Source organism: Myodes glareolus, chromosome 7, assembly GCF_982192425.1.
Source record: "Myodes glareolus chromosome 7, mMyoGla1.1, whole genome shotgun sequence".
In the NCBI taxonomy this organism is placed as follows: domain Eukaryota; kingdom Metazoa; phylum Chordata; class Mammalia; order Rodentia; family Cricetidae; genus Myodes; species Myodes glareolus.
Genome location: NC_142032.1, coordinates 100,356,761 through 100,379,060, shown reverse-complemented (window position 1 = coordinate 100,379,060; position 22,300 = coordinate 100,356,761). Strand labels below are relative to the sequence as shown.

At 43.5% G+C, this 22,300-nt stretch overlaps 1 protein-coding gene and 1 pseudogene across 2 annotated transcripts; both read right to left on the bottom strand.

Annotated features, from left to right (window-relative positions):
• Positions 1-591: 591 nt before the first annotated feature.
• LOC125397371 (tripartite motif-containing protein 30A-like) lies at positions 592-22,300 on the bottom strand. Of its 2 annotated transcripts, none has more exons than XM_048429740.3 (8): positions 22,133-22,300; positions 12,450-12,925; positions 10,572-10,667; positions 8,869-9,099; positions 5,276-5,298; positions 3,851-3,951; positions 3,602-3,628; positions 592-3,189 (listed from the first exon to the last, which is right to left on the bottom strand). In XM_048429740.3, the coding sequence occupies exons 2-8, from the start codon at positions 12,867-12,869 to the stop codon at positions 2,585-2,587; spliced, it is 1,503 nt and encodes a 500-aa protein (XP_048285697.3). In that variant the 5' UTR covers positions 12,870-12,925; positions 22,133-22,300; the 3' UTR covers positions 592-2,584. The 2 variants fall into 2 exon arrangements, with proteins under 2 accessions (XP_048285697.3, XP_048285696.3); XM_048429739.3 differs by lacking the exon at positions 22,133-22,300 and adding an exon at positions 21,844-21,997.
• Positions 1,902-1,993, bottom strand: LOC125397386 (U6 spliceosomal RNA; annotated as a pseudogene).

Here is a 22,300-nt window from a genome sequence, read left to right as displayed (position 1 = left end):
CTTCGGTTTTATTCTGCATGATTATGGAACAAGGGGACCTAGACACTGAATGATCACCACTGACAGACAGCCAGATTAAATGTTAAAGTACACAGACAACCATCTAGCCCTGTGTGGGCTTTTCTGCAGACACTGTTCTTCCTGTCTCTGTAAAGGAAGCAGACTTGGGGCTGGGGAGCTGGCTCAGTGGCACGTGTGTTTACACAGAACCTGGCTTATTCTCGGCGCTCACATGGAGGTTTAGCACCTTCACAGGGCCAGGCATGAACGTGGTGCACAGACATACATGCAGGTTAAATATGCATACACCCAAAATAATAAAATAAATCTTAAAAAGTAATTTAAAAATTTCAAAAATAAAAACAGACTTTGTGTCCTTCAGGTCTACCATTAACCTCTAACCTCAGTGAAAAGGCTGAAGGCGACCAGGCGAACACAGCCCTGGCTACACGGGCCTTGAGAAGTGCCACAAATGTGTCAGATTCCAGCTGTACAGAATACACACTGACATTTATTTCAAACAGAGGAAAGGAATTCCCATGAAACACAATTATTGAAGAAATATAAATAAAAGGTCAGAAAGCTCTGAAGTTAAGAATTTTAACAAACAGAAACATTTATTTACAAATTATTAGAACAAAAAAATCTGGGATTTTGCAATCTAGTTATTTCATTTCTTACAACAAAGTGGAGCAATGGTTTTGAAATCAACCAATACATACACTTTATTTTTGTTTGTGATGGTGTCTCGCTCTGTATGTGAGACTTCAAATACACAGCAATTTTCTGCCACAACCTCCCAGATACAGGGATAGCACAAATGAGCTACCATGAAAGTTCTGATACAGAATCTTAGTCACAGTGATAAAGACACCCCTCCCCCAGTGGAATGAGACACTATACTGGACTGCTGAAATAAGGCAAGTCTCTAGTAAATTCTCTATTGTCTATGTTTACTATACACTGAAAGATTAGAATGTCACAAAGTTCAGTTCTCAGTAAGGTGCCAAATCACCCTCAAGAGTGAGAAAGAAGACGCATACACACGCATGGACACTCACGAGAACCCTGGAATCATGTGATCATGGGAGATATCTAGGGACTAGAAGTAAGACTGGTAGAAAGTTGGTCCTTGTTCCCCACTTGCCCATGGCTTCATGGGACACTACAATACAGTGTATAGCTCATGGAAATTAACAGAACAAACTGAGAAACTTCAGTTGATGCTCTATACTTACTGAGTTTCTTATTTTTTAAAAAATTGCATTTGCTCATTTTATGTTGATGTATGTGTCTGAGTCTCTGTATGCCACAGCGTGTGTGAATTCAGAGGGAAGACTGTATGGATATGGGTTCAGGGGATCGAACTCAGCTGCCCAGGTTTGGTGACAAGGGCTATTACCCACTGAGCTGTATCGCCAGCTTCATACTCATTTCCTTACATTGGCTTGAGGCACCTGCACTATTTACAGCAAAATTATAACAGAATAAGCACATCTGTTAAGTGTGCTAGAACCGCTGGCATGGTAGAACCAGGACTTGAACTCAGGTACTCTGGCCACACATTGTCTACTCTATCTCAATCTGTCTCTCTCTCTTTCCCTCTAGTGTGTGGGTGTGCATGTATGTGCGTGCGTGTGTGTGTGTATGTGTGTGTGTGTGTGTGTGTGTCTCTGTCTGTCTTGCTAAGATGTTTTAGGACGCTAATATTCTTCAAAAATATAGAACATGTGCCAGGTGCTAGGTAGTGGTGGTGCATACCTTTAATCCCAGCACTTGAGAGTCAGAGGCAGGCAGATATCTCTAAGTTCAAGGCCAGCCTGATCTACAAAGTGAATTCCAGGACAGCCAGAGCTACACAGACAAACCCTGTCACAAAAAAAACCAAAAAACAAAACAAAACAAAAAAGGAGCACTTCATGAATGTGTGTGTCATCCTTCAGCGGGGGCCATATTAATTGTCTCTGTGTCATTCCACTTTGGGTAGACATATGGCCTAGGTGAGCGAGCGCACGGCTGACTTCTAGTGTCTGTCATTTGTGATGTTTTCTCCTAAGTTCCTTGATGAAGAAGCATTATGGTGAAAATGACCTACTGCTAAGGGTACATTTCTTAACCATGGACTCCTACGTATAATTCTCAAAACTAGTAGACAAGCTGTTGAAGAACTTCCTTTCTTTTCCTTTCCCCGAGGAGTAGAATGAGGTATAGAGACATGAGGGGAACTGAGGCAGGCACTAGTCGTGGAGCGCCTTCTCAGTAAGCATGAGGCCTTGGGTTCCGTCTCTGCCACCGAGAATAAAGGAAGAATTTGGTAGCGGTGTTATCTTCCATAGTGAGGACTCAAATATTTGTCCTTGAATATATGGTGAATGATTTACTATTCCTACCTAAAATACCAAGAAACTGAGAATATGGCCCAAAGAATGAATATATTTTATTCACCAGTGAAAGATGTTCACACATGAAGGCTAGAGACAGCAAATTATCTCCATATATATATATGGGTAAAATGGTGCCCAAGAGGTCAGGCAAATAAGATACACACCAGAGCCAATGGCCCTACAGAGAAACAGATGAAGTTTTACGAGTCTGACCAGCATACTGTCATTGGCACTGAACATCGCCTAGGATTAAAATATGGAAGAACATTATCAGGAAAAGAATTTGCACAGAATCTGTAGATGAGAGTCCCATGGTGGGAAATATTGAAAAACGAGAGAGTGCCGGCTGCATAGTCGAGGAAAACGCCAACTCGACAGGGAGGAACCATCAACGAGAGGGTCAGGACATTGGGCCTGCCTGTGATGGCACACTCCTCAAAAGCATTATACACGCACTTGTTCCACAGCCCTATAACCCAGAAGCCATATTTAGGTTGATAATGTGAATCATTGCTAACACCCAAACGAAATAAGGGATTTAGGCGGCTTTCAGCATTTGAATGAAATATCGGATTGAAGAGGTAGCTTCCATCACTTAATCCCAGAACCCAGGCACTTTTTCCAGACACATCTACTTCCCAATAATGCTTTCCTGATTGGATAGATGGGTAGCCCAGGACACCATCATGAGAGTTCTCACACCCAGGTGCAATATTTCTTGTTTGATGTTCTTCATATCTTATTTCTCTTTTGTCTGCAGTAATGGTGATGTTTGGATTGTTGTTCTCAACCAGTGTCACTTGAACTGCACAAAAATGACAGCAGTGAGTGTCGTGGGGTCAGGAAATACTGTGATGTTATGAACAGAAGTTTAAGCCAGGTGGTGGGGGCACACGCCTTTAAACCCAGCAGGAGGCAGAGACAGAGGCAGGAGGATCTCTGTGAGTTAGAGGCCAGCCGGTCTACCAGAGCTAGTTCCAGGACAGTTAGGGCTGTTACATAGAGAAACCCTGTCTCAGAAAACAAACAAAAATAAAAGAAGTCTAAGAAGAAAGTGTGCAGGCCTGAAAGGAACCTTGTGTAGAAATCACTGGAGAGGCAGATTACAGAAGCATACTACATAGCCTGGGAGAAGCAACATGAGGTCTAACAGAAACATAGGCTTTGCAAGGCAGTGGGAAGAGGCATTGGCTTACAGTGCTGTGTTTTCTCCTTACCCCAGTAGCGCCGGGCCTCCATGAGCTCTGAAAGGACGAAAGTTCACAATCTTAAATGCAAGCAAAGGTAATCTAAAGTCCACTTCTGCAGATTGGGCAAGAGTCAAAAACCAGAACAGGGTCAAAGACGAAAGGTCATGTCCCATCAGAGAAGGCCCAATCATCAGTACGTGGTGTCTACTCTTCCTTGTCCCTATCTGGAAGCCACTAGAATCCCAAAGCCACAACATGTAACGTAGCTCTCCTCACCTTGAAGCACTTGCAGCATGCCTTGTAGATCAGGGGCTTGGAACACTCTTCTTCGTTTCTTGGGGATGGCTTTGGGCTTCATCACTGAAAAGGCCTCACTCCTAGGAATTAAAAACAATTAAAACCCCTGCCACCACTACTTTCTCTCATTTCAAACCACAGATGCACTTGAGCTTTCAAGGATGCTGAGGAGGGTAGTCTGCCATCTGGGGATGTGAAAAGCACAATCGTGTCCCCTCCTATTTACTTTCAGTGCAGTTTTGGGAAGGCCTTATGTTCTCAAAATCATGGTTCTTGCCTTCTAAAATGAAACAATTTATTTTTTCCCACTCAGCCTCCTTGATAAAGTAATAAATTTTAAAACAAACCAAAGGTAAAGTACTTGGGGAAAAACTGTGTGGAAACATATTTTTATGTATGTGGGTTCTTGGGTACAGAACCCACACCTTGGAGCTCAACGCAAATCAAGTATGGGAAATATATCTGGGAAAGTCCAATGACTTCAAAACCTTTAGCCAATATAGAGAATTGTAGATAACACCTGATTTTTCAGGCTCTATTATAAAAAGTACAAACAGTTGGAAAAGATGAGGACATCAAACTAATACTAATATGATCCCAGTGTCTTAGAAAAAATCCTCGGTGTGGTCATGTGGGTGTGCTATCTAGACACAAGGTTGTCATCTCCTGTAGAGTATGGGATGGAAATGAACCAGTCGCTCACACCTGTATCACAGTGGTATGTGCAGAGATTCAAGACTATTGTTGCAAATCTAAGTACATCCAGAAAGACTGGATGTCTTCTTTTTTTATTTATTTTTATTTTTTATGATTTATTTAGCTTTTTATTTTATGTGCATTGGTGTGAAGGTGTCAGATCTCCTGGAACTGGATTTTCAGACAGTTGTGAGCTGCCGTGTGCATGCTGGGAACTGAACCCAGGTCCTCTGGAAGAGCAGTCAGTGCTCTTATCCTCTGAGTCATCTCTCCAGTCCCAAGACTGGATGTCTTCTAGTCTCCGGAGAAAATAATGTTAACGTATAGAAATTTTGCCAATGGATAATTCTGTGTACTTTGCAGACATAGAAGCCACATCCCATCTACCATAGACTAAGCACCTGTTAAATCCAGATCCAGAGCCACATGCAAGCACACAGGTTGAGTAAAGCGCTGACATCACAATGGAGCTAAGAGTACCCTAGATTTTATCCCTAATCCCACTACTGAGCCAAATAGTTCCTCACAACCCATTTCTCTACCATAGGCTCTAATCTATTCTCACAGTGCCAACACACTCTGTCCCTGTTTTTTGATCAGAATTTCAATACTAAATCTAAATTGCCCCAACCTGGGAGAATTATGTTCTACTTGAAAACTACGTCATTCTTGCCACACGGAAAGACTGCCACTGGCAGCCATACATACCATATTATGATGTCATCCACACCCTAGACAGGAACAGAGAAAACAGGAATTAAGATTTTTCATTAAGATGGTGGGTGAGCATCCTCGCAACTCAGACTCTGTGAGAGACAACAGTCATGATAACACGCGAGGAGGCATTTCCTGCAGGTGACAGTCTGTAAATGAGTTGATTAAGGCAGCAGAGATCACTGTGGGTGGCAGGCAGCTTCTCCACCAAAGGACTCCCAGTGTGCACAGCATGCTGGGATGTGTCAAAGCACTCAACACTATCAGGAAGAGGTGCTTCTCACATACACTGGAACCGCAGGAGTGCAGGGATCTGCAGGAAGCACTTCGAAAGGACTTAGAGCCTGTCCTTGCTCACACCAGAACAGGGGAACATGGTGGCTCCCAAGATCTATGTAAGCCACTAACTGCTCAGACACAGCACATGGAGAACGGCCTAAAGCCAAAGGGATCTGAGAAAGTCATCTTTGAACTCAGCACAACTGCGTCAGAAATTAACTAGGATAGTGTTCTTGTTACTTACTTTCTTTCTTTATCTACTCCACTCTTTGACACGCCACACTACGGTTTGGCTTTTGTCTGTGACTTGCTCTGTTAGGCTGTAGATGGTTGTTTCTCTGCAGTCTCCTCCATCACATCCTTTGTCAGACTTTTCACCCACATCTCATGGGCTTCTCTTCTTAGTCCTACATTTCTTCCTCTCATTATTCTCTCTCCTCTTTTAACTTCTTTTTAAATTTCTTTTATACTTTATATGTGTTTTGTCTGCATGTGTGTTTGTGCACCACATTGTACGCCTGCCTGGTGCCCCTGGAGGTCAGAGGGTGTCATATCTCATGGAACTGGAGATGGCAGTGAGTCACCATGTGGGTTCTGGGATGGAACCTAGGTCTTCTGCAAGAGAAACATGTATGCTTAATGGCTTAGCTATTTCTCCGGCCTCACTTTTTTATTCTTTAATTATAGCCTTTCATAGCTTTAACAATTTCCAAAATCTGTGGAATCTGACAATGTCCCAATGTTCCCCTTAAAGATAACTTTTCCACCTTAAGTTTTTTTTTTTCTTTAAAAAATCTCATGCTTGGGATGGAGAGCTGGTTCAATGGTTAAGAGTCCTTGTTGCTCTTCTGCATGGTGGTTCATTGCCATCTGTCACTCCAGTTCTAGGGGATCCAGTGACCTTTTCTGGCCTCCAGAGGCACCAGGCACACACATGGTACACATGCATACAGGCAGGCAAAGCACTCATGCACATAAAATAAACAAAAAACACATTTAGCTGGTTGTTGGTGGTGCACACCTTTAATCCCAGCACTCGGGAGGCAGAGGTAGATGCATCTCTGTGAAATCAAAGCCAGCCTGGTCTACAGAGCGAGTTCCAGGACAGGCTCCAAAGATATACAGAGAAGCCCTGTCTCGAAAAACCTATATATATATTTTTTTTAAAAAAAAAAAAACAAAACGATTCGCCAAGTGGTGGAGCACACCTTTAATCCCAGCACACGGGAGGCAGTGGCAGGTCAGGAATTCAAGGCCAATCTGGTCCCTGTAATCAAATTCCAGGACACCCGGGAGCCAGGACTACAATAGAGAGACCCTGATTTTTAAAAAAAAAAATCCACCCCTCCCCACCCCTCCCCACCCCGTGTGTGTGTGTGTGTGTGTGTGTGTGTGTGCATGTGCGTGTGTGTGTGTGTGCGCGCGCGCGCGCGCGCGCGTGCATTTTGAATAACAAAACAGGATCTTGTTCTGTGGCTCTGCCTGGTGCCTGGGGCCAAAGGTCAGAGGTCAGAGGGTGTCAGATTTCATGGACCCAAAGAGCTAAGCATACAGATGTGTGGCAGCATATCTGGAGTTCAAACAAGCCGGCCTAGAGCAAGCTGCACACTCCCGTCTCCTGAAGTTGTAAACCAATAGCTGACATACGGACTCAACCTCAGCATGGATCAACAGATGAATGGACAGAAGCAATGGGGTCCACACACACAGTGGAATACGAGACAGCTTTATAAAAGAGGAAGCACAATCATTTGCGGTAACACGGATGAACCAACAGAGTTAATGTCACATGAAACAAGCCAGGTTGAACCAAATAAACACCGCATGATATCACGTGACTACGTAAAAGATCTCATAGGAGACTAGAGTGCGTGCGGACAGTAGTTGGGCAGGGAAAAGTGGGATTGATACTGCTCAAAAGATAAATTCCTAGTATTGTACAGTACAGTGAGAGGGGTAGTAAATAACATACTCTTCAAGTTACAAAAAGACTCAGTGTTGCCATCACACAAAGAAAGCAGTACGATGTGGGGCCATGCATTTGTGAAACAGTTCCATGTAGTATTTCATAATGTACGTATATTTCAAAACACCCTGTAATATGTACATTTTTTTAAATTAAAATGAACACAATAGGAAAGTAAAAAATTGAAAAGATGGTGAGGACTTCCTACAACCAATATGGCCTATAAATTTTATAACTGAGATGGGAGAAACACATTCCTATGGAGACATCTCAAACAAACGCTGCAAAATGCTAACTCTGGGCTGCAAGACGGCTCAGCAGGGAAAGGCATTGGCCATACAAGCATGTGGCTCAGTCCCTGGAAGTGATGTAAAGGTGGAAGGAGGAAACCATCTTTCCATAGTTGTTTTCTGACACATAACACACACAGACACACGTGTTTTGAAATAGGGTTTCTCTGTATAGCCTTGGCTATCCTGAAACTTGCTCTGTAGACCAGGATGGCCTCAAACTCACAGAGACCCACCTGTCTCTGCCTCCTGAGTTCTGGGATTAAAGGCAGACACCACCACCACCTGGTACATAAAATATTTTTAAGGAGTGAAAATGACCTAAATAAATGTGATACTAAAATAAAATAAAAAATTTACATTTCTTTAAATAGCAAAACAAAACAAAAAACTACAATGTGCAGTGGCTTAAGTAGCTCTAATACTTTTAAAAAATACTTCCAGTTCATTATTTCTTGTCTTTTACTATTATTTTATACATATGAACATTTGCCTGCACACCTGCTTGTGCATCACCAGCACGCTCGGTACCTGCGGCGGTCAGAAGAAGGCACTGGGTTCCAAGCAGTGTTGAACTACAATGTGGGTGCTAGGAATTGAACCCAGGCACTGTAGAAGAGCAGCCAGTGCTCTTAAGTGCTCAGCCACTGAAGATGGGAGAAGCCTCAACTCATCCTATGGTGGACAACATAAACACCTCTCAGAACTACAAGTGTCTTACTTGCCCGTGTCTAGCTGGAGTTAATGTGGTACTTAAACAACACACAGCTCCGCTCAGCAAGAGCAGGTGCCATGGACACCCACGCCTCCAGCAGAGCTCCTCCCCAAACTTTTATCTTCTGTGCTGTACTTGATAAACTAAATAAAAAAGATTCCACTCTTATCATTTATGCATGCAATGATTTCCCAGCCTATGAAACTTGTTTGGAAAGAGTTTAGGGAGAGCCCAGAGAGCCCTACTTTCCTCCCCAGGGAGATTATAGCAGCACAGAGGGAGGGAAATGGCTTCCAGGTCTCCTGACTCTCAGAGGCTGGACCTCCTGCAGCCTTACCTGCAGCATCTCCATGGCTGAGCACTGCAGCTGACGCTCCACATCTGAGATGAGGTCTCCTAGCAACTTGCTCTGTTGGGCATGCTTACTTTCAGACTCTGCCAGGTTGCTCAGAACGTCATCCTTCTCTTGCGTCAGCTTCTGCAGTTCATTCTTCTCTTCAGAGTCCAGGACGTCTCTTAGTCTTCTAAATTCTGTCTGAACGTTTTCTACATCTTTCTGTATTTGATTCTTCAGAGATAAGAAGAATGGAAAGATAATGGAAGAATTATTCAGTCTGTCAAAATGTGCTAGTGGAAGTTTCCTGTTGTTGTTTTGTCTGTTTTCCTAGACAGGGTTTCTCTGTGTAGACCAGGCTAAGATTCATCAAAATCAGAGCTCCATCTGCCTCTGCCTCCCGAATGCTTGGATTAAAGGCATACACTACAAGCTCCAGGCTTTGTGTGGGAGTTTTTACGAGGAATGGAGACAATGAAAAGAGAGTCTTTTTTTTTTGTTTTGTTTTGTTTTGTTTTGTTGTTATTTTTTGAGACTTTATATAACAGTCTTGGCTGTTCTGGAACTCACTTGTAGACCATGCTGCCCTTGAACTCACTAAAATCCATCTGCTTCTGTTTCCCAAGTGCTTGAATTAGAGGTGTGCACCACCATTGCCCTGCCTAAGGAAGGTTGTCTTAAGAAAGCATGTAAACCTTTTAGTGTCTGTTAATGACATTCCAGCACAAAGACAGGTCATCTTTACCAAGATCACCTAAACCAAAATGGTACATCAAGCTATAATTCAGCTTCCACACAGATGTCCAAGATGCTTTTTCCTGCTTGTAATACTCCTCATTCTGTTTTTTGTTTGTTTGATTTTTTTTTCCAAGACAGGGTTTCTATGTATAGCCCTGGCTGTCCTTGGACTAGCTCTGTAGACCAGGCTGGCCTCAAACTCACAGAGATCTGCCTGTCTCTGCTGCCCGAGTGCTTGAATTAAAGACATGTACCACCACTGTCGGCCTCATTCTACTTTTTAAAAAGACTTTAGGGCTGGGTTGTGGGAGGCAGGGATAGGCGGATTTCTGTGAGTTCGAGGTCAGACTGGTCTACAGTGTAAGTTCCAGGATAGCCAGGGCTACAAGGGAAAACCTGTCTCAAAAACCAAAAAGAGGCAGCTCAGCCCTTGGGAGCATGGACTGCTCATCTGAAGGACCTGAATTCAATTCCTCTCCCCGACATGGTGACTCACAACTACCTGTAACTCTAGTTCTAAGAGATCTAACGCCCTCTTCTGACCTCCACTGAAACCAGAAAAAAATACTGGCAAATACTCATACACATAAAATAAAAATAAACAAATCTTTAACAATAAAATTTTGCTGGATGGTGGTGGTGCTCACCTTTAATCTCAGCACTTGGGAGACAGAAGCAGGTGGACTCCCTTGCAGAAGCTGAACCCTGAGTATATATATTCATGATCTACCCATTCCCAAACATCTTCCCAACAGTCACAGTTCCAGAAAGCACCACAGGAGCGAGCCCCAGGACTCAGTGCCATTCTCACCAGGCCCCTGCCATGGTGTCAGCTCCTCACACAGCCAGGCTCAGCTGTGATGCACTCTCTGTGAAGCCCCAGCTCCAAGGGAACAGGCAGAGAGGACTAATCAAGGCCTCTTGTCCCCATCAGCCTCCAGGGAATGAAGAGCCAGGGAGCTACTTGCCTCCCAGGAAGTTCTCTCCTTTTGAAGGTCATCTTTCCAGTTCTCTAATTCTTTCTTGTCTGACATCAGCTTTTGCAGAGCGACCTGGAGCTTCCCCTGTGGGAGAGGAATTGTAGCAGAGTCAAGCTGTGTGCTTAGTAGGACAGCTGCTCCTAGTCAAAGGCCAAGAAACCCTTCTGGAAAGACAGGAGGTCTTAGATCGTTACATTTCCTGAAAGGAATGTGATATGAATTATGGATATAACATATATATATTATATATATATATTCATACATACATATAGGATTTTTACGTTTTTATATTTTGTGGTATTGTTTTTGGTTTTTTGAGACAGGGTTTCTTAGTATCACCCTGGCTATTCTGGAACTAGCTCTGTAAACCAGGCTCTCCAACAACTCACAGAGATCTGCCAATCTGCCTGCCTCTGTCTCCTGAGTGGTAGGATTAAAACTGTGCACCACCACTGCCAGCTACACATAAAACTCTTAAATCTATTAAGAACAAATAGATAATAAACATTTAAAAGAAAGCAAACAGGAGGGCTGGAGAGATGGCTCAGCGGTTAAGAGCACTGTCTGTTCTTCCGGAGGTCCTGAGTTCAATTCCCAGCAACCATATGGTGGCTCACAACCATCTGTGATGAGATCTGGTGCCCTCTTCTGGCCTGCAGGGATACATGCAGACAGAATATTGTATACATAATAAATAAATACAATCTTAAAAAAGAAAAGATGGCAAATGGGCAAAATCAAGTTGGTCAAAGCAGAGAGAATGGCAACTAGAGTCTAGGAGTTGGAAGAGAGTAATAAGGTCACCATCAACTCAAAAAGATTCCCCATCCGTCTATCCTCTTTTAAAAAGGTGTTCTCAAACCAGACAGGGTGGGAAATGCCTTTAATAACAGCACTCAGGAAGCAGAGGCAGGTGCATCCCTGAGTTCAAAGCCACAAGTTCCAGGACAGCCAGGGCAACTGAGAGAAAAATAAGCAAGCAAACAAATTAATAATAAGGTGATCTTATTATGTAAAGAATCCTTGATCCAGTTGCCTCAGAAATGCTGGGATTACAGGCATCTGCTACCAAACCCAGTTAAACTGATTTATTTTTTTTACACTAATGTGTAAAAACAGAAGGAACTGATAGCAAGGAAAGAAGAAATGAGGTATAACAACTTACTTTATTTAGTCTTTTTAACTAGCTAATTCATTTTGTGTTTTTGTTTGTTGTTTGTTTGTTTTTTAAGGCAGGGTTTCTCTGTAGTTTTGGGGCCTGTCCTGGAACTAGCTCTTGTAGACCAGGCTGGCCTCGAACTCACAGAGATCCTCCTGCCGCTGCCTCCCGAATGCTGGGATTAAAGGTGTGCGCTACCACCGCCCGACCTAATTCATTTTGTATGTGTGCATGTGTGTGTTGTGTGTGCGCGGGCATGTGCTTGTGTATGTCACCCTCGTGCTACCCCAGGTATGCAGCGGTCAGAGAACAACTTGCAGCAATCAGTCGTCGCCTTCAATCATGTGGCTTCTGGGTTAGAACTCCCGCTTAGCAACAAGGCACCCAGCCATCTCTCCAGCCCTCGTCTCAGTGACTGTGACAACTAAAGAAATACCAGAGCTTTTCTTGGACATAAAAATCTCAACCGTACACAGCAAGCTGTAAAAACATCTGCTCTTGTTGTAGAGTCTGAGCCCTGGTAGATTCTCTTAAGATTAAAGCTCAGGGGATAGACCTATTCTTTCAGGCCTCAAAAGGTACCAGGATGGAATGAAATCCCAGGCCTCTATTCCACGAAGATTAAGTAACTGGATGGGCACAAGGGTAGATTTCACGGTAGGTTCTGCTTCTTGCTCTATTTCCCACAATCTCCTCCCATTTCTTACCTTGTACTCATGGGCCGCCTCTTCAATGAGAGCTGTTTGGTGACCACGGTGCTCCTGAGATCGCTCACAAAGCCAGCAGATGGCCACCTTGTCCTTCTCACAGAAGAGCTGGAGTTTCTCTCCATGCTTTGCACAAACTTTCACCTTCTGCTCCTCCCCTGAGCTGGACTTGAACTCCTTGAGCCTCTCCACTATGTTGGCCATATGCCGATTAGGCCTCAGATCCCCAAACAGGTAACTAACTTGGCACATAGGGCAGATGCCTTCCCCTTCTTTGACTTTGCTGGACTCATAGTTCAGTGTGATGCAGGCTCGGCAGAAGCTGTGACCACAATCGGCACTCACGGGCTCCACCATGAGGTCCAGACAGATAGGACAGGTCACCTCCTCCTTTACATTCATCATGAATTCTGAAGCCATAATTGCTGTGATCCTGGGTCTGCCTGTCCTGACTTCTGACACTCTTGCTCAGGAGCCTGCATGATTGAGAAGATGAAAAGAGGGACAAGTAAGAAAGGGAGGAATGCTGGGCGGTGGTGGCGCACACCTTTAATTCCAGCACTCGGGAGGCAGAGGCAGGCAGATCTCTGTGAGGTTGAGGACAGCCTGATCTACAGGGCGAATTCAAGAACACCTATGGGTGTTACACAGATGAACCCTGCCTTAAAACACACACACACACACACACACACACACACACACACACACACACACACACAAAACCAAAAGTAACAAGCATCTAAACATTCAATTGCAGTTATGCATCTAAACGTTTAATTGCAGTTATACTTTATTGAATTCTGAGAATAAAGGGCCTGGGAAATAGCTCCAATATACAGTACTGGTCTAAAACCCACAAGGTCCAAGGTTTGGTCACAAGCACCGCATATACAAAAACCAAAATAACAAATAATTAAAATCAGAAATAGCAGACAAGACAGACGAGACTAGAGATGTGCACAAACTATAACATAAACAATGGTGAAATGGGGTTGTCCAACATTCCCAAATTCAAAGCACAAGAGTTTAAGTGAAGGTTAACAATTAACAAGGAATTATGTGACAAAGACAAATGCATCCTGCCACAGAAGTTGAGGCATTTTCTCTAGTTTGCAGCTGCCAGTGTGGCTGGTATGCAGAGAGCCGGACAGTGTCTGGTCTTACAGCAGCCTCTAGGAGACGGAATATGTGACACTTCTCCAATGACGGACTAGGTCTCAGATTCTAAAACAGGTAACGAACTCGAAGCTCGTTCCTAAAGTTAGGGCAAAACCACCAATGCTAATTACCAGTAAGAGTGCCCTCCTATTCCAGCAAAATAGAAACTGGCTGAGCCATGAAGCTGTCTCTCCCGGTGCCAACCTGACAGGACCCACTTCTCATGGAAAAAGAGTCTTGGCTAAGCTATGGCAGTCTGGCTTCTATGCTGAAGTGTCTTGAGACCCCATCTCTTCAAAACTGTAACTCGCCCCTGAAAACTGCCTGAGTCTTCCTCCCCGTGGAGCCACTATCTCTGTTCAGCATCCCACCTCCTGAGATCTGAGGAGTTTGCCACACTATCTTCCACTGCACGGCACTGTCAACCACCTTGTTCCAGATCTCGCAGGGTTAGAGCCACAACTGAGGCCCCCCATTCCAAGGTCCTCACTGCTGCTGCACACAGCCCCCTCCATAATGGGCTACCATGGCCTTCCACTACTTCCGTCTATACTGCTATAACAGATTACACAAAACTTGGTAATTCATAAAGAATAGAGATTTATTTCTTACAGATCTAAGACAGAACGACTCACATCTAGTGAGTTCTTCATTCTCCTGTTTCTGCTTACTTTTGTGCAAGCATTTTTTTTTTAAATAAAGACAGGATCCCACTGTGTAGCCCTGTTGGCCTACAACTCCCTAAATAGGCTGAACTGGCTTCAAACTTGGGGATCTGCCTGCTGGGATTAAAGGTGTCTGCCACCGCACAACAGCTTCTGAGGTCATCTTGCTATATCACTTTATGATGCAAAGTTGAAGGGAAAGAGGAGATATGTGCCCCCAAGAGTGTTTGAGAAGGCAAGGATGCCAAACTCATGCTTTTGCCAGGAATCAAAGTCACAGAACAGTGGATATTCCTACAACAGTAACAATAATCTTCTCAGGAAGGCTATAGGCCTCAACTTTCAATCCAACTGATTTGAGAATTAAATTTACTATGAACTTTAGTGGACAATGACAAAGCACATTGTTCCTCATTCTAGAGTCCTGCAGTCCACACTGTCAGCATGCCCTGCTACCCGAGGCTTGAACCTTTTTCTTGAGAGCTTTTTCTTTCTTTCTTGTTTTCTTTTTCTTCTATTTTTTTAACTGAAATATATTCTTCTTTCATGTCGTACATCCATACCACAGTTTCCCCTCTCTCCACTCCTCCCAGATCCCCACTACATCTCCCTTTTCCCCTAGATCCTCACTCCCTCTGTTTTCTCTTCAGAAAAGAGCAGGTCTCCAAGAAACAACAGCCAAATACAAAACAAGATACAATAAGACAAGGCAAAAGACCTCATACTGAAGCTGGGCAAAGCAACCCAATAGGAGGGGAAATGTGCCAAGAGCAGGCAACAGAGTCAGAGACACACCTGCTCCCTTAGTTAGGAGTCCCACAAAACCACCAAGCTAACAGCCATAACATATATGCAGAGGGCCTGGTGCTGATCCAGGCAGACCTCATGCTTGCTGCTGCAGTCTCTGTGGGCCCAGATGGGTCCTGCTTAGTTGATTCTGTGGGCCATGTTCTCCTGGTCCTCTCAACCCTCTGATTCCTACAATTTTTCTTTTCCTCTACCCAGAGTTCCCTGGAGACCTCTAATTTTGGTTCTTTCTCCACACAGTTTGGCTGTGCATCTCTGCATTTGTACCTCTCTGCTGATGCAGGAAGCCTCTGATGCCAGCGGGACAAGGCACTGACCAGGGTCTCTGGGCCATCCGGTTTCTCTTTCCTGCAGAATACCTTCTCATGCCAAAGAGACTAGGGAAAGGGGGTGAAGGCTTCACGTAGAAACCAGCTCAGGCTCTCTACATTCAAAAAGCTGTGTAGATGTCTTCGGTAATGGGACCCTGCTGTCCATTTGTGGAAAGCAACCCTGTTCTAGCATTATCCTGGGTTGTTTAGGGATCTTCACATGACCCTCTTGGCCAGCAAGAACAGAATGCCATTCATTCCACAAGGGGAAGCCTTGCCTTGCCTGGCTATAAAAGTTGGCCAGTTCACATTCTGTACCCTCCCATACTGGGAGTCCTCACAAGGGTCACCCTCATAGATTCCAGAAAGCTTCTACTGCATCAGGTTCTACACCATCCCCCAAATAATCCCCAATTTCAGCTGTCTCATCCTTCACTCTTCCACCCAACCCTATCCCTTCCACTCCTGCCCCTAGTCCACCTGCAAAAATCTAGTCCATATCTCTATGCCAGAGATATCCATGCTTCCCCTAGAGCCATCTTCTTTACCTATCGTCTCTGGGTCTGTGTGTTGTAGCTTGATAATCATTTATGTAACAGCTAATATCTACTTACAAGTGAATACATGCCATATTTGGCTTTCTAGGACCTCACTTAGGATGATTTTTTTTCCCCTAGAACGAGCTCTTGTACAGCAGGTTGGCCATGAACTCAGAGATCTGCCAGTCTCCACCTCCTGAGTGCTGGGATTAAAGATGTGTGCCACCACTGCCTGGCTCATGATGCTATTTTATAACAACTGAATAATACTCCATTGTGTAAGTGAACTACCTTTTCTTTACCTTTTATTCTATTGAAAGGTATCTGGTTGCTTTCAATTCTTGGCTATAATGAACAAAACTGCAATGAACATAGTTAAGCAAGTTCTCTTGTGGTAGAATGGAGCATCCTTTGAGTATATGCCCAAGAGTGGTATAGCTGGGTCTTCAGGTAGATCAGTTTTTAGCTTTCTGAGGAACTGCCATACTGATTCCCATAGTGGCTAAAAGTTTGCACTCACACCAGCAATGGCACAATGTTCCCTTCGCTCCACATTCTTACCACCATGAGCTGTCACCTGTGTCTTTGTTCTCAGTCATTCTGATAAGTGTAAGATGGAATCTCAAAGCAGTTTTTGGCTGTATTTCCCAAGGGTTAAGAATGTTGAACATTTCTTTAAGTGTTTCTCAGTCATTTGAGATTCTTCTACTGAGAATTCTCTATTTAAAGCTATATACTGTCTAATTGGATCATTTGGGTTTTTCATATCTAATTTCTTGAGTTCTTTATATATTTTGGGTATTAGATAGGTATCAGATATAGAGTTAGTAAAAATCTTTCCCCATTCTGTAGGTGGCTGCTTTGTTTGGTTGACGGTGTCCTTTGCACTACAAAGCTTTTCAGTTTCACTAAGTCCTGATTAATTGTTATTAATTGTTGATCTTGGTGTCTGTACTATCAGCGTTCTATTTAGAAAACTGTCTCCTGTGCCAATGAGTTCAAGGCCACTCCCCTCTTTCTCTTCTGTCAGGTTTAGTGTATCTGCTTTTATTTTGAGGTCTTTGATCCACTTAGATTTAAGTTTTGTGCATGGTGATAGATATGGATCTATTTGCATTCTTCTACATGCAGATATACAGTTAGACCAACAAAATTTGTTGAAGATGCTTTCTTTTTTCCATTGCATATTTCTGGCTTTTTTGTTTTGGTTTGGTTTTGGTTTTCTGAGACAGGGTCTCTCAGTAGCTATGGAGCCTGTCCTTGAACTCGCTCTATAGACCACACTGGCCTTGAACTCACAGAGATCCTCCTGCCTCTGTCTTCCAAGTGCTGGGATTAAAGGTATGTGGCACCACCATTGTCTTATTTTTGGCTTTTTTTTTAAAAATTAAAAATCAGGTGTTCACAGTGCGGTGGTGGTGCACACCTTTAATCCCGGTACTTGAGAGGCAGAGGCAGGCTGATCTCTGTGAGTTTGAGACCAGCCTGGTCTACAGAGTGAGTTCTAGGAAGGCTCCAAAGCTACAGAGAAACCCTGTCTTAAAAAAAAAAAAGTCAAAAAAGAATCAGGTGTCTATCAGTGTGTGGATTATGTCTGAGTTTTTAATTCAATGCCATTGATCACCATACCTATTTTTACGCCAATACCATGTGGTTTTTATTGCCATAGCTCTGCAGTACAACCTGTGATCAGGGATGGTGGGACCTGCAAGCAGATCTTTTATTTTCAGGATTTGTTTTTCCATATGAAGTTGAGAACAGTCCTTTCAAAGTCTGTAAAGAATTGTGTTGGAATTTTTATGGGACTTAGTTGAATCTATAGATTGCTTTTGTAGGATGGTCATTTTATGTCAATCCTACAAATCCATGAGCATGGGAGATCTTTCTATCTTCTGATACCTTCTTCAGTTTTTTCAAAGGCTTGAAATTTTTATCATACATGTCTTTCACTTGCTTGGTTAGAATTACCTCAAGAAATTTTATATTAGTTGAAGCTATTGTGAAGGATATTGCTTGATTCCCTGATTTCTTTCTCAGTCTGCCTGCCATTTTGTACAGAGCTCTTTTTCATTCCTGTCCTGCTCTGCCCTCTGTCCTCCCATCTCCCCTTCCCCAGCCCCTTTACCCCTCTGCCCTGCTCTGTCCCGCCCCGCCCTGCCCCAGAGTCACATTCCTTCTCCTTGGACCTAAGTAGCCAGGATGGGCCCAAGGGTCATACTTTGTAGTAATCTCCATCTGTGGTGGTCGGCCCCCAAAGGGAGCGGTACTACAAGGAGGTGTGGCTTTGTTGGAGTGGGTGTGGCCTTCTTGGAGGAAGTATGTCACTGTGGGAGAGGATTTTGAGGTTTCCTTTGCTCAAGTCATGCTCAGTGTGGTAGACAGTTTACTTACTGTTGCCTGAGGAACAAGATGTAGAACCCTCAGTTCCTCCTCCGGCACCCCTGTCTGCCTGCACACCACCATGCTTCCCACCATGACAATAATGAACTAAACAATAATGAAATTGTAAGCTAAGCCCAATTAAATGTTCTTTTTTGTAAGAGTTGCCATGGTCATGGTGTCTTTTCACAGCAATAGAAACCCTAATGAAGACACCATCTATCAGTATTTTGGTGGTGAGAAACTTACGAAGCAGCTTCCATATGCCACAGTGGTTCATTTCACACACCCGTGACCTCATAGACACTCTGAGCACATACCTAAGAGAGGCTACCATTGGCCTTCATACTTTGGAAGGGGAAAAGATCAAGTCCCCTACAATCCTTCCTACGGAGGAGGCTAACAAGCTGCATGGCTATTGCTGCTGTCATAAAAGCCTGCAGTTCAGGCCATAGAGACACTTTCAGATGTGGCAAGCACTGAGCCCTGCCTTTAGAACCATATGAACCATATGAACCACAGTTAGAATCATTGTACCCACCCAGGATCAGAGCCACCACACCTAATCAAGTGCCACCCTTATATGGAATGTGTAAATCCTTCCTCATAGAATCTAAACAGAAAAGTGTGAAAGAGTTAGTTGCTCCATAATATGCAGACATTAACACAGACACAGACACACACACAGACACACACACACACACACACACACACACACACCACAAACAAAAAACAGACAAACAAAAAAACAACAAAAACCAAAAACATCAAAAAGTGAGAAACATCACTTTATCAAAAGACTATTATCATATTCTAGCAATTGACTTCAAGGGATAGAAATCATGAATAATCCAGATAGGAATTCAAAATAACAGTTAATGAGGAAAACCAGAAAATCGACAATTCTATAGAAAAAATACTGAAATTCTAGAGTTTAATAATTCAATGAATGAAACTGACCCTGAAATAGATTCAACAGCAGACACCCACAATCAAGCAAAAAGTCTATCAACAAAGTTAGCTCACTTGAAAGTATCATGTCGAAACAAATAAAAAACCAGTAAGAGTAAGACAGAAAAGAAAAAATACCCTACAAATAAACAAATGTGGAATCCATTAGTGTTGAGCATGGGGCTAGCCTTGGAGTGTTACTGATGTGCCCAGTGAGCACTGAAGAAAACTCATTTTCAATTTTAAGAGGGGGCATGATGTTGGATGGGAGGAAAGGAAGGGAGAATCTGGAAGAAGTTGGGAAAGGGAATATGATCACATTTTTAAAAATATTTTTTAGAATAAAAAGATCAACAAATAAATATACCCATATATTTACTCAAAGTATCATTTAAAAGACAGAAGTCACAGAGAGAACAAAGGGGCACTGTTCAGAGAATGAGTGTACTCAGTCTGAGTGTTCCACAAGGAAACGAAACCGAGAGAAGGCAGACAGGAACTCAGCAAGGAATTGCACTAACCCCGACGTGCACAAGACACTCCCCGCACTAACAGCCACACACACACATGTGAAGACTGCTCTAGAAGGAACCTCTGGGCTACAAGACTAGGTCTCATGATGTAAGGAGACTAAAATGAAATACTTTCTTTAACCTCAGTGGTATATATACAACTAGAAACCACTACAAGAGGGGTTTGGGGAAAACTCACAGACACATGAAAATTACACAACATTCTCTAAACTAATGAGCAAAGAAAAAATCAAAAGGAGGTTTAGAAGCATTCATCTCAAGGAATTCCATTGAGTACTGCAGACAGTCTAAGAGGGAAGCCCACTGGGACAAAATTACATTAAATAAATAAAAAATAAATAAAGTCTCAAGTAAGTAACTTAATTCTTGACCTCAGGGAAGTAGAAAAAGAAGAAACTAAGCCAAAAGTTATAAGAAGGGAAGAGAACACAAAAAACAGAAATACAACAAAAAGAACAGAAAGACCCTAGGAAAATGTAAGGAATCATCTGAATTGTTCTCATTCTCTCTCTCTCTCTCTCTCTCTCTCTCTCTCTCTCTGTCTCCAATTCATTTGAGGACAGGATTTTCACTGTGCAGTCCTGGCTGCCCTGGAACATCTATGTAGATCAGGCTGGACTAGAACTCACAAAGAACTTCTTGCTTCTGCCTTCCTAGTATTGGGATTAATGGCATGTGCCATCTGCCCAGACGCGCTGAGTTGTCATCTTCAAAACAATATGCAATGAAATAAACAAAACCGACAGGATCATAGGAAGGTTTGTCGATGTCTCCTGGGTGCCCAGATTAGCTTGGGTAAAACCATGAAATCCCTGATCAAACTGGTTACTCACATGGTTCTCATGATCTCTTAAAATTAGACGTTTTCCAAATCAATCAATAATCTAATTTCCATTATTTAGAGGTAGAAAAGAGGGGGGCAGCCGTAATGTGCACCTGCCTCTCTAGTGACAGGGAGGTGGGGATGGGAGCAGACTGAGGGGTTGAAGACCAGCCTGGGCAACAAAAATGTATTATCTCTCTAAGAGACAACAGGAAAGTGGTCACTTCTGGGAGAATCGTCATAAGTGCTACTCTAGTGAGTCTCCTCGTCCTTCATCCGCCCATCTTCGAAGGCCCCCTTCCCTTGAAATTGAGCTACCACTGAGCTAAGTCACAAACGTTTTAAAAAATATTTTATAAATGTGGCTCATTGAGTTGCCCATAAAGGCCTTCAATTTCTGATCCTCAGGCCTTTTGTGTAGTTGTAATCTCAATCTCAATTGAGCACTGCTTCAATTTTCAGGAAATGGCTGAAGGGGAAGAAAACAACCGCAGTCATTTCCTGGCTTGGGGCTATCACAGGGACTCAGTGACTAGCTAACAGGCTCACAGCCTCTCGCACTAAACCCACAGAGAAGCCCGAAGAGGTCCTAGCGCAGTGATTCCCAACCTTCCTAAAGCGGTGACCCTTTAATACAGTTCCTTATGTTGGGGTGACCCCAACCATAGAATTATATTTGGTGCTACTTCATAACTGTAATTCTGCTAATATTAGGAACCATAATGTAAATATTTGATACACGATCCCTGTGAAAGGTTCACACAACCCCAAAGGGGTCGCGACCAACAGGTTGAGAAACACTGTCCCAGCGACTGCGAAAACACCACATTATCACACAAAAACATATTCAATAAAAGAAGCTCTGACTTAGCTTAGCTGTAGGGAAAGAAACTGTGTTCGTCAAGGTACAATTCAAATTTATAGATTATGAAATGGCAGGAGGTTATTGGACCTGGCAAAAAGCCATCTCTAAACCAGTGTCGTTGTCCACCCCCCCATCTCCTCCCCCCCCCCCCCCCCCCCCCGCCCCAGTCCCTTCCTCAGGCTCCTCCATCTGCATTTTCAGCCCGAGCCCGACAGCCCTTCCCTCTTCATCCTCCTTTTTAGCCAACAAACTCACTCAAGTAAAAGCAATGCTTTTCTTGAAAACTCCTTCAAACTGCCCCTAATATTGCTCAGCCAACCAGCAGCCAACCCGAAAGTGGTAAAATACGGAGAATTAACGCACCAATCCAGAACTTCAAAGTATTTCGGACTCCAAGGAGAAGAAACGAAAGTTTGAGCCCAGGAAGAGAAAGAGAAACTACGGAAGGACAGACCAATAGTATGCTTCCGCATAAGCATGCCCAGCTCCAGCTGAAGGAACTCCCCTCAGATCAGCACAGCCTGTCTGAAGAGCCCTTACAATCTGCTCTCCCACCCTTAACTGTTTTTTTTTTTCTTTTCTTTTCTTTCTTTTTCTTTTTTTTTTTTTTTTGCGTCTCTGGAATTTCTGAAATTGCCAACAAGATCCAGACCTGGAAAGTCTTCTCTTGGGCTCTTCTTGCGCCTGAGCTCCTGGCTGGGTTTCACTTTGCAGGGCAGGTGTGGCCCTAAGGGCAGGAAATACAGGTGAGAAGGTGAGGGACAGGGAACTGCAGTGTCTCTGGGGCTGGACTTGGGCACTCACAGGATGAGAACAGGGA

Excerpts from the sequence above, each read along its gene's own strand:
- LOC125397371 (XM_048429740.3), bottom strand. The coding sequence starts at position 12,869 with ATGGCTTCAGAATTCATGATGAATGTAAAGGAGGAGGTGACCTGTCCT. Across the intron at positions 5,299-8,868 it reads CAGCCATGGAGATGCTGCAG|GGTGTGGATGACATCATAAT; the intron begins GTAAGGCTGCAG and ends GTTCCTGTCTAG. Across the intron at positions 3,629-3,850 it reads CATGCTGCAAGTGCTTCAAG|AGCTCATGGAGGCCCGGCGC; the intron begins GTGAGGAGAGCT and ends TCGTCCTTTCAG.